The sequence below is a fragment of the Microplitis mediator genome, chromosome 1, assembly GCF_029852145.1.
Source record: "Microplitis mediator isolate UGA2020A chromosome 1, iyMicMedi2.1, whole genome shotgun sequence".
NCBI classification, from domain to species: domain Eukaryota; kingdom Metazoa; phylum Arthropoda; class Insecta; order Hymenoptera; family Braconidae; genus Microplitis; species Microplitis mediator.
Window position 1 is genome coordinate 14,646,788 of NC_079969.1, and position 12,514 is coordinate 14,659,301.

The window sequence follows — 12,514 nt, forward strand, 5'->3', positions numbered from 1 at the left end:
TTGAACGTTTGAAATCATGTTCAGATCAATGCTCAAAAATTTAGTTTTCATCACTCGAGTCAAAAAATCAAACCTCCCTTAAACCTTCCATACCCGGTAAAGACCCGTTTGAACAACCACAAGTCGCAATGAGACTGAACTTCTCTATCCTCATATCGTTAATCTCATGTTTGAGTTCAGAATTCAACCTCGTTTAAAATCACGAACCTCATCTATAGTTTCATAAAAATTTCAAGTCAACAATGAGAAAAAAAAACTTTTTTCAAGTATCTATATGTTTGTATCCTACCGAGAAAACTATCTGTTTAATCTTAGTAAAAATATACTCCAACCAAGTGTATTTTCTTAAAATAAGTATAGAAATTCTGAAATCAAGAAAATATTACTTAGTTGGAGTATATATTTACTGTGATCAAACAAATATTTACTCGGTAAGATACAAACATACAGATGCTTGAAAACATTTTTTCTTTCTCAGTGAACCAATTTCAATTCATTTGGACCTTTTAGGCTTCATTTTTTATTCAACAAAAGTATCATTGAAATAAATAACAATTGAATTATACACGAGAAGAGAGTTAGCGGTTTAAAATACTTTGCGAGTATCGTCCCCGATGATATTCCATGGTTGTAGTCTATGTCTCGTCAATAATTTTTTAGATAATTTTTCAGGTGAAATTCACTGGTAGATGCAGCACATAAAATAAATTGATAAATCATGTCCTCCCCGGTCAAAAAAATAACTTACATTCGACTTGTTTAAGCAGCAAATCAAAATCAAATGTGATGTTTATTGATCTTTGACTCAGTTAACTTAAATTTAAAATTCAAACCGCAGAGATTCAAATGAATTTATAATTCGCCTCGAAACGAAAATAAACGCAGTGTATAAGTTCAAATGAGGCTTTAGAATATATTTGTAAAATACACACATTCAACATCAATTAAACTTTTACAGCTTAAATTGAAGGTGGAAATTGAGGTTCAAATTTTCGGCTCAAGCAGTTATTCATGTTTTCAGGTTCAAGGAAAAATGAAAAATCTCATGTTGAATTACCTTTATTACAGTGTCTGTTGATCTCTGATTAAACATATTTTCATTATTGATACATGTTATTTTTTTGGTTAATGAACAAATATCTCTTATTGTTATATTTTTATTTTGTTTTGAATTTTGATGTTCAACATCAACAGTCTTCTTTGTGGGCTTTTTCAGATCGAAGGTTTTCGCCTTGTTTAAAAGCATTTTACCTGAATCATCGCTGTTTTCTAAAATCATATGGGATTTGCATTTTTAATAAAAATGAAAAGGGTAATAATTACAATTCATAAAAGTAATTCTACAGTAAAAAGTTTAGTTTCTGATAGGTTGATTTTTTTGCCTTCTGAAGACACGAGCTTTTCGAATTGTCCGCAGTCGATCTCATCAGCAACAATTGTCATTTGTCTTAAATGATCATGGATACAGAAAAAATAAATGAATGTAATTAATATGAAGAGAAATTGTTTTGTAAAAAAAAAAGAAAAGCCATTGAAGATTCAAACTATCACATGTGAAACTAAATCAATTTCGAACGCTGTAAAAATACTAAAATGTGGACACTAGATCAAAATTAATCTTTTTTAGGTAACCCCAATATGTTTAGAACAATAATGCATAAACAACCGATTCATGTCTTAAAGTTAAACTTTAGTCAAAGACTAGATCTACTAATTCCGTCCAATGTTTTCTAATTCGTAGGATTCTGATCCCGAAAAAAATAAAAAATTTTTCATCTCTCGCGAATAGGAAGTAGATAATCGACCGTTAACGGACCGTTCATTCAAAACAATAATAAATTAATAAATCAATTGACGGGATAAAAAAGTCAAATGCTATCAAGGGCTAAAAAACCTTGTTTGACAAGTCAGAATAATTTTTTTCATCCCATACACAAGCCAGAAATGCATGTATAATCTGTAAGAATTTTAAAAGAATTATTGATAATATATTTATGTCAGATTGAGCAGAACAGAAGTCGAATGCGCTTAAAATATCGGAGTATCGATAAAGAAGACAAGATAATTTTTTGATCATCTCTACAGACTAAAAGTGAAATCGTTATTGTTGTTTTACGTTATTCTTTGAGTTGGCATGTTTGTTGTCTTTATTACTTCCGTCAAATACATTTTTATTTTTTATATTAACGTGTTCAGTTTTGTCCAGGTGCTCATCTATCTTTTTTTAACTTCCCGCTAAGAAAATTGTAAATTTTCAAAAATTCGGGAAGTTATTGGTTTCGGTCCGATTTACGAAAATCGAATTTCCATCAGATGTCGACGTTTCGAGGTCCTAGGAAGCTATCCTGACTAATTTCACGATGATGTCCGAGTGTATGTATGTGTGTACGTACGTACGTACGTACGTACGTATGTACGTACGTACGTACGTACGTATGTATGTATGTAAATATTCATAACTCTTGAACGGATGAACCGATTTTGATCGTTGAGGTGTCATTCGACGCGGCTTGTTAATGTCTTGAGGCCGTAGAAATTTGAACTTAATCGGTAGGGTGCGTTCAGAGATATTTCAAAAATAAAATTTTTTCAAAAATGTTTTATTTGGATAACTTCCAATTTGCTCGATGGATTGATTCCAAAATCTAATCAGCTCTAAAACTCTATACGCCGCGTCGAATGCCACCTCAACCATCAAAATCGGTTCATTCGTTCAAGAGAAACCGTTGACGAAAGAATTCAAAAAAAATTTTTTCCTTGGTTTTTTTGAAATTTCTCAAAAACGGCTGAGTAAATCAATTTCAAAATTCGACCAGCTTTAGAACTTGATAAAACGCGTCGATTGCCACCTCAACCATCAAAATCGGTTGATTCGTTCGCGAGATATCGTGGAAGAAAGAAATGCTAAAAAATGGTTTTTTACAAAACAATGGCATACAAAAGTATTTGCGAGCTCGAAGAGCTCGAAAATATATTCACAATAATGTTTTCGAGCTCAGCGAGCTCGAAAACAGCGGGAAGTTTTGGGGCTGGCCCGCAGGGTCAACTGACAGACCGATTTTTTATTGCTATTTTCGGTTTCCATTTCGAATATTGAACCCATTTTTTTCACTGCTTCATCCGCCCATGAAACTTTTATGTCCTTTTTCGAGCTTGGTTCCTTTTGAATTTCTCCATTTTCATTAACTTTAATTCTCTCCAATACTTTCTTGTAATCTAAAATTAATTTTTTTATCTATTTGCAATTTTAATGAAGAAGTAATCTTCCCTAAACTGATGAAAATGATGTGTACTTACTACTTTTCTTCAAAAGATTTGCCCGGTAATATTTATTTCCTCTTCGTGCCACAAAACCTGCTTTTTGATTAATCAGTATCTTCAGTTTTCAAAAATTCAGTTTTTTTTGAAGAACGCCAATATATTAATGAGAACATATTTATTTTAAATATCGTCGACTTTAGATATTTATTTTTTTAATCGTATTAAATGACAGCTCAAAAAAAATAAATATACAATTGAATAACTACTGTGAAGCGGTCATTTGAATAAATATTACTTTCAATAAAAAAATTTGCTTTGCATATAAGCTAACTTAATACTATTGATTAACCGTCAAAAGTAAAAAAAAAAATACTGCCTAAGAGACAAAAATATAAATAAAAATTACAATAATTTATTAGTTTAAAAATTAACATTATCAACTTAAATGGAAAAACCTCTAAATAAATATTCAAGATCAAGTCAATACCGTATATTAAAAAGATGCCTAGAAGCTGAAAAGTCTGAAAGTTCAGATAGTGAGACTGAAAATGTTTCATATGAAGATTGTCGATCTAGTGAAAATGCAGGTACATTTAGAATAATTTTGCAAATCTAATCAGGGAGGAGTGTATTTTTTTCCAAAAAAAAAAATAAATGTAATAATGAAATAAAAAATTTAATTAACACGGTAAAATTAATGATTCCATTTAGATCATGGAGAGAGTTGTATCAGTAGTAATGATTCGAGTGTGACAGACAATGGAATTGGAGAGTGTGATGAGTTGGAGCTAAATTGCTGTAAGTTCAATAAGATAACACTTTTCGAAACTTATTCCGATAATCAAAATAAAAAGTCGTAGCTCGAAATCTGTATATGTTAAACTGATGATAGAAAAATGATTAAGAAAAAGAATAAACTATGAAAGTTTGGGACAGATGATTGTCGTCCTTTGATTCCTAGCTCACTACAATGAACAAACGTGACTCTATTTCTCTTGACATTGACCTAAAGATGCTAAAATAATTTTTTCGGATAGAAAAAAAAAAAGTTGAGTCAGCCTACTCTCTTCCTTTAATTTTTAATCAACTGGACCAACCGGACTTTACCCTAATTCTCTTTTCATTGACCTGGAGATGCTCAAGTAATTTTTTCCGATAGAAAAAAAAAAGTTGAGTCAGCCTACTCTCTTTCTTTAATTTTTAATCAACTGGACCAACTGGACTTTACTCTAGTTCTCTTTATATTGACCTGGAGATGCTCAAGTAATTTTTTCTGATAGAAAAAAAAAAAGTTGAGTCAGCCTACTCTCTTCCTTTAATTTTTAATCAACTGGACCAACCGGACTTTACTCTAGTTCTCTTTTCATTGACCTGGAGATGCTCAAGTAATTTTTTCCGATAGAAAAAAAAAAATCTGAGTCAGCCTACTCTCTTCCTTTAATTTTTAATCAACTGGACCAACCGGACTTTACTCTAGTTCTCTTTATATTGACCTGGAGATGCTCAAGTAATTTTTTCTGATAGAAAAAAAAAAGTTGAGTCAGCCTACTCTCTTCCTTTAATTTTTAATCAACTGGACCAACCGGACTTTACTCTAGTTCTCTTTTCATTGACCTGGAGATGCTCAAGTAATTTTTTCCGATAGAAAAAAAAAAAGTTGAGTCCGCCTACTCTCTTCCTTTAATTTTTAATCAACTGGACCAACCGGACTTTACTCTAGTTCTCTTTTCATTGACCTGGAGATGCTCAAGTAATTTTTTCCGATAGAAAAAAAAAAAGTTGAGTCAGCCTACTCTCTTCCTTTAATTTTTAATCAACTGGACCAACCGTACTTTACTCTAGTTCTCTTTATAATGACCTGGAGATGCTCAAGTAATTTTTTCTGATAGAAAAAAAAAAAGTTGAGTCAGCCTACTCTCTTTCTTTAATTCTTAATCAACTGGACCAACCGGACTTTACTCTAGTTCTTTTTATATTGACCTGGAGATGCTCAAGTGATTTTTTCTGATAGAAAAAAAAAGTTGAGTTAGCCTACTCTCTTCCTTTAATTTTTAATCAACTCGACCAACTGGACTTTACTCTAGTTCTCTTCATATTGACCTAGAGATGCTAAAATAATTTTTTCTGATAGAAAAAAAAAGAAATTGAGTCAGCCTACTCTCGTCCTTTAATTTTTAATCAACTGGACCAGCTGGACTTAATCGAGTTCTGTCTGCATTGACCTGGAGATGCTTAAAAATTTCCTTATAATTGAAAAGTAAACAATTGAGCCAGAGAATTCTCCTTTATTTTTTAATTTACTCAAGCAACCGGAATCACTCTGGTTATGTCTACATTCAATTTGTGGTAGAAAAACAATTTTTTTTTCATATCTAAGAATTTTTCATCGTAGTTTTTTTCATTATATTCTCCTTGGACAGCATGACTTGTTGATGTAAAGTTTTATATTAAGTGGTAAGACCCTAATTTCAAATAACTTTTCTCCTAGCAGCATTCGATGATGTCTATGGTAACGCTGATATCCATGATGATGATGATGTTGACGATGAGGATGATAATGACGATGATGACTATCATAGTGTTTGTGCTGATACTGATTCTGCTGACGAAAGTGAAACTGATAGTGAAGATGATATTGAAGAGAATCTAAACAATATGGATTTACCAATTTATGATGAAGCACCAATCTCTCTTGGTGAAAGTTTCTTATCAATTCTGACGTTGATTATACGACACAAAATTAGTTCAGTCCTATTAACTGACATACTAAAAATTATACGCCTTCATTGTCCTGCTGCTAATGTTTTCCCAAAGTCATTATATAAGTTCAGAAAATTTTTTAATGGATTTGATTTACCGATCAAAAGACACTATTTTTGTTCCAATTGTTATTTACATCTTCAAAATTCAAAACAAAATTGCGACCATTGCCCAAGCTCTGAACATAGTTATTTTATTGAAATTCCATTGATACCACAATTACTTCGATTATTCAAGCGTGAGGGTTTTTACGATTCATTGAATGCACGATTTACACGTCAAAAGCAATCACCTGATAATTATGAAGACATTTGGGATGGAGAGATTTATAAATCTCTAAGTAGTCCTCAAGAATTATTATCACATCGCAATAATATTTCTTTTACTTGGAATACTGATGGTATTGATTTCTATAAGTCCTCCAAATTCAGCATTTAGCCTTTTTATCTCACAATTAATGAGCTACCTTTTTCTCTTCGAACCCAATTGAAAAATACACTTATCGCTGGTTTTTGGTTTGGACCAACTAAACCCAACGCGAATCTTTTTATGAATTCTTTTCGAACCAGTCTTAAAAATATATATAACGGAATTTTCGTAAGAATTCCTGAGCATCAATATCCAATAAAAGTTAGAGGCAAGATTATTTGTGGAACGTGTGACTTACCAGTGAAGGCTTGTTTTTTGAATATGAAAGGGCACAATGGAATATATGGTTGCTGTACATGTAAAATTCAGAGCCGAAAAGAGGGTAATTCTAGAGTATTTCCTTACAATGAAGAATTAGACTTAAGAACAAGTGAAGAAACTGCTAACCAAGGGGATCGAGTTATTGAGACCGGTAAATCTATTGAAGGTGTTAAAGGACCAACGACACTTTCTAGAATCGTTCATAATTTCATTGAAACCCCGAGTGTTGATTCCATGCATTGTGTTTATTTAGGTGTCACAAAGCTACTGATGCGTTTGTGGTTTGATTCGAATTTACATGATAATGACTTTTCTTTGCGCAAACATCTTAAATACGTAGATAAAAAAATTCAAAGCATCAAACCTCCATCTTATACGCCTCGATTGCCTAGATTCGTAACTGACTATAAATATTGGAAAGCTTCTGAATTGAAAAATTGGCTCCTTTATTACTCATTGGTCGTTCTACGTCCAATAATGACAGATGCATACTATGAACATCACAAACTTTTAGTATTAGGTATTAGTTTGTTAAATCAATTCAGCGTTTCGTCGGCTATGATTGATGCGGCATCAAATTATTTGAATCAGTACGTTAAGATGTTTCAAAATTTGTATGGCCTCCAATATATGACATGTAATTTACATCAGTTACGACATTTACCAAGTGAAGTTTATAAATTCGGTCCTTCTCGTACAACATCGTGTTTTCAGCATGAAAATTCGAATGGTGTCATTAGACGATTAATAAATGGAACTCGCTATGCCCAGCTTCAAGTCAGTAACGTTTTATCTATTTTTTTCAATATAGCTGAATTAAAACTAACTAATTTGCGTCCAGGAAGTGATGTCGCGACTTTCTGTAATGATTTAGAAAAAAATACTCTGCGACGGCGCAAACTAAATTATATAGATGAAAAATTGGCAATTATTGGTAAGTTTAGTAAGATTGAAGTGTTATCTGAAAGTTTAAAAAATATTTTTGTGCGGTCTGGTATTAGAACTTGCCGTAAATGTTATTCCTTTACTCGGCTATATAAAAATGGGATAGAATATGATTCAAAATCTTATAAACGACAACGAAAGACTATTTCCTATTTTGTTAAATACAAGTTTCAGGATACATTGTGTATAGGAATAATTGAAAAGTTTCTTAAACTCTGCAGATGTAATTGTCGTGATACATGCGCAAATTGTGTCAACAATACAAATTATTATGCTATTCTTCAAAAATGTAAAGTACTAGAAATAATCCTCAGAGATGGAACATTCCATTTAATGTACCTGTGCGAAATATCAAATGAAGAGATGATAGTTATTGATGTCTATGATTTAGAAAAGGTCTGTTATTTTATAGAGAATGACGATGACCGTAACTTATTTTTCATAATAGATGCAGTCAATACCGTTGAATTTCATTAACATGTCACTTTACTAATACTATTAGTTTAAATGAAGTAACTATTTTTTTTTCTAAATTTTTGTCAGTATGTTTTACTATTTTTATTCAATTTTACTTTCTTCGAAGAAAATCATATCATCTGTATCCCTAAAGTTTGTATTTTACAAATCTCCGGATTTATAATAATTTAAATTTAAATATTTTTCTAAAATACAAAATAGTTATAGAAAATATCGATAGCTTTTTTACTAAATTATTGAAAATTTCAGAACTTGGTGAACTACCGAGTTGAGTGACTTGACCCTAAAAAATTTTTATGAAGAAACTTACATTTTATAGATATTAGACCTTAATACGTTTATCGTATAGCCAGTGGTTCACGCCATGAAAGCAGAAAAATACTAGTTTTAGAAAAAAAACTTCGTTTCCTTCCGAAACCTCTAAATTCTCATTTGTCTGAACTAAGATAAAAAATAGTACTCCAATACCATAAAGTATGGGTCAATTATTGTTTTTTGAAAGAAAAAAAAAAAAACTATATGATTTTGTAATTTTTAACTAATCCAACATACTCAAATTTGCGGTAGATTGACAGTATATTCCGGTAAACTACAGTTTTATACCGATTCCCCGTAATTTACCTAATTTATTGGTCATGAAGCCGGAAAAGCTAAAATAACTGGCGGTCACTAAGCTTTTACTATGTTGGCTATACAATTTATGAAGCTATATAACGCGTTTTGGTCTTTTAAATTCCATAGAAAGTGCTATGAAAAGTCTGACTTGTGCTTGTTACTTTCGGTTTACCACCGCTTTTGCACTATTAATTGTAACTAAAATTTATATCTGCGAATCAAAAATATTATTTTGTCTATAATAAATAATTATAAGTAAATCAGCGAACTATTTCCGATTTTTAAAAATTCTAAAATATTTTTATGATAGATTTTTTTTTATAAAAAATTCTGTATCGAATATAAAGAAATTATTGGAATAAATCAATAATAAATCGATTAATGAAATGAACTAGATTTCTCTCATAAATAAGAATGTCTTTTTTTTAATTTTGTAAGATAATTTATATTTAAGAATACGAAAACTTCTAGTGAAAAACCAAAATGATTTTTCACTGATAAGTTTCTCCTCACAGATCAGAATATGCTAATTGCCATATCTATACGAGAAGCAAAAATAATAGTACTGCTTCCTAACCTGTGAGTATAGGAATATTTTCTGTTGCACTGAAATATTTTATGTGTGATAAAAAATTTTTTCATATAGTACATAAGAATAATTCTTATATTCTGACTTGGTGTTTTTTCACCAAAATTTATTATATGTTTACATAGGTATTATTCCTATGCAACAAAAGAAAAATTACAGAATAACATAAGAAAACTCACTACTTTTTTATTTATTTATTCAATTCAATTTACGCCTATCGATATTATACCTAAAAATATAATCATATAAATGTAAATTTAAAGAAAAACTCATTGCACCATATTGCTTGTATTAATTTACTAGTCTAGAAATCCTATTTTAGGCCTATAATAGACATAATTTTTACCTGACCTATCAGCCGACAGTAGCCTTTTTGTTCTTAGGTCAGCCCTTGAGCAAATAAAGCCAATATTAGCCAGAACTTCAAGTGCATCTCATTCCGTTAATCACTTTAAAAAAGAAGGACAGGTCAGCCATTTTTCTACGATACTTTAAGCTACTGATCTTAAATTGGTGGTAAATATCGCTGATGCAGTTTGCATTCTCTAACCGCATAAGGTAACGTAAGCATTTACATAATTTCCGTTGAACCTTTTCAATGCTATTGATATGTTGCTCAGTATATGGAGACTAGACAATAGACCTATGTATACTCCAGTATAGGTTTGACAAACGCTGAGAAGAGATGTAATAGTGGTTTGACATTCTTGAACTCTTTGCTTGCTCTACAGATGAACCCTAGACTTCGATAATCACGAAGCATAATGCTATTAATGTGTTTAGAGAAAGTATGTCATCAATTATCACACCATGGTCTTTGATAGTTTTAACCACTTGGATAACTTGTCCATCAAGTAGATAAATTGTGGGGAGCTAGTTATGTGACCTTGAGTAAAAGATAACTGCGCATTTCTTTAATTTTAATGACAATTTATTCTTCTTGAACTAATTCTCAAGTTCATCAATGTCTTGCTGGAGGACACTCTAGTCTCGTTCGTTGCTAAAACTGAAAAGAACAGGTCCCAGGTGCGATGCCTGCGGGACCCTGAATATGACATCAAATTCGTTTGATAGGAAACCATTGACTCGCACTCGCAATCGCCTATTGGAAAGGTATGAACGTAACCATTCCAGCGCTTTAGATCTAACGCCATAAAGACTTAGCATTTCTATCAGTATATAATGGTTCACCATGTCAATGGACTAAAATCAGTGTACAGAGCATGTATCTTCTTTCCTCTACCCAGTGAATTCAGAATGCAATTGACATACTCATGTAAGTTGTTGGTTGTGGATCTTCCGCCAAAGAAACCATGCTGTCTAGTAACTATAGTATTCTTGAAAGCAAAGCTTATTTGTTATAGGCTTATTTTCACCAATAGTTTAGCTAACGAAGATTGTATACAAATTGGCCTGTAGTTGGTCACGTGGGATTTATCGCCATATTAATGGATAGGGCTGATGTAGGACAGTTTCCAGGCACTGGGAAAGTTTCCGGTTGCCAATGACATGTTGAAGATATGTGTGATGGGCTCACAGAGACCCACAGCACATCTTTTCAGAAAAATATTTGGTAACTTGTCAGGTCCCTCACTTTTATTAATATTTAGCGAAGACACTTGACGATATATGTCGTCAAACCGAACCTGAAGCTCGGTGATATGCGCGTCTGGAATATTATTATATTTACAAACCTCTTCAGGGTCCACTGCAAGGTCAGATTGTAAGTCGTTAGATGTTTTGTAAATACTTTTAAAGAAGGAGGCAAACTGATTACTGACCTCATTACCGTTACATATAGAAATTTCTTCCCAGACCATAGTTGACAGGGTTTCGATATCATTACATCGCCTATTCTTCAAGAAGCTCCAGAATTTGTTGGTATCATTCTTCAGACTGTTTTCAACCTTGTCTACGTAGTTCTGATAGCACATCTCACTCAGTTTTTCACACTCAGACCTCAGTTTGGTGAACATTAGATAATCACTGCAGTTTTTTTTAAATTCCAATGCGCTGTTTTCTTTTGATTGGTTATAGATATAAGTTAATTGGAAAATCAGCAAGAATAATCTCTGTTCTTTTTCTTGTATAATGGGACAAACTCAACAATTCCATTATTAACAGTATCGTAGAACCATTTAACCTTATTATCGCTTTAGTTTTGAGCAGGTTCTGTACATCATAACTGACGATGTAGTAATTATCAACGGACGGATTTTTCAATTAATCTGACAACCAATTCGACGCAGATTAATGTTTGAAGGGATGTCAGCTGATTCTGGTGGCAAGACATAAGCTATCAGCTACTGTACATTGACTCCGGTACATTAAAAGCAATCACATTTTTTTCTCTCAGTCATTTCAGCAATAATATCTTCAACTTTTGTACCATCGCTGTTAGGTAGACCGAACTCAAAATTCACTAGCTTAGCTTATACCTAAACGACTATTTTATCTAGCTGAGCACAATGCTTTGACACTTTAGCATTTTGCTGGATGATCGTCGCCAACCCCGACTTGATACCGTTAAGGCTCTTTTAGATATTGGCTTTAAATGATGTGAAAAATTTATTAAAAATCAGTCCAATCTTTCCTACAGTTAAATTGTCATCGATACTATCACGTATATCATCAGAATCGATAACACTAGCCTCACTTTTGCAAGTCCCACATGTATACGTAGATCCGTTTTTGTTTATTTCATGGGCTACTTTTTTAAACTGCACAAAATACTTGAGATATTTTCTTTTATAATTTCCGAGCAAACTTTACACGTGTGCTTAATAGTAGGCGCCATCATTTTTTTTTATCTATGCATACTTTTTTTAACAGAGAACTATAGTATTAAATATAGTATTAAAATTTGCTAGCGGTAAAATTTGAATTGTATCCTTTTTTATGAATATTTATACATTTTAGTGAAATTCAATTGTATTGACAGGATCAATGACAAAAAAGGAATTCCTATTGTCATCATTCTCTAGAAAATAACATACTTGTTCAAAGTCGTGTACATGAATAGCGATTATTGGTTTGTTTGCTTGTTCTGCTAAAAAATATAAGTTCAGCACATTATTTTGAATAATTGTTTCTAAGACGTTACACTTATGAATAATTGCATAATAATATGAATTAAGATCACAACCTTGACAATTATTGTTACAATTACACTCACAG

General features: G+C 31.9%; 1 protein-coding gene across 9 annotated transcripts in view; it reads right to left on the reverse strand.

The window, feature by feature from the left end:
• Positions 1-12,514, reverse strand: part of LOC130677904 (synaptotagmin-7) — a 1,016,663-nt gene that overhangs the window by 920,545 nt on the left and 83,604 nt on the right. For 3 of the 9 annotated variants that reach the window (XM_057484877.1, XM_057484884.1, XM_057484818.1), the window contains exon 4: positions 1,058-1,269. The exons of the other annotated variants lie outside the window; for them this stretch is intronic. In XM_057484877.1, the coding sequence (XP_057340860.1) occupies positions 1,058-1,246 (189 nt within the window). In that variant the 5' untranslated portion in view covers positions 1,247-1,269. The remainder of the gene's footprint in view (positions 1-1,057; positions 1,270-12,514) is intronic. 9 annotated transcript variants of the gene reach the window in all.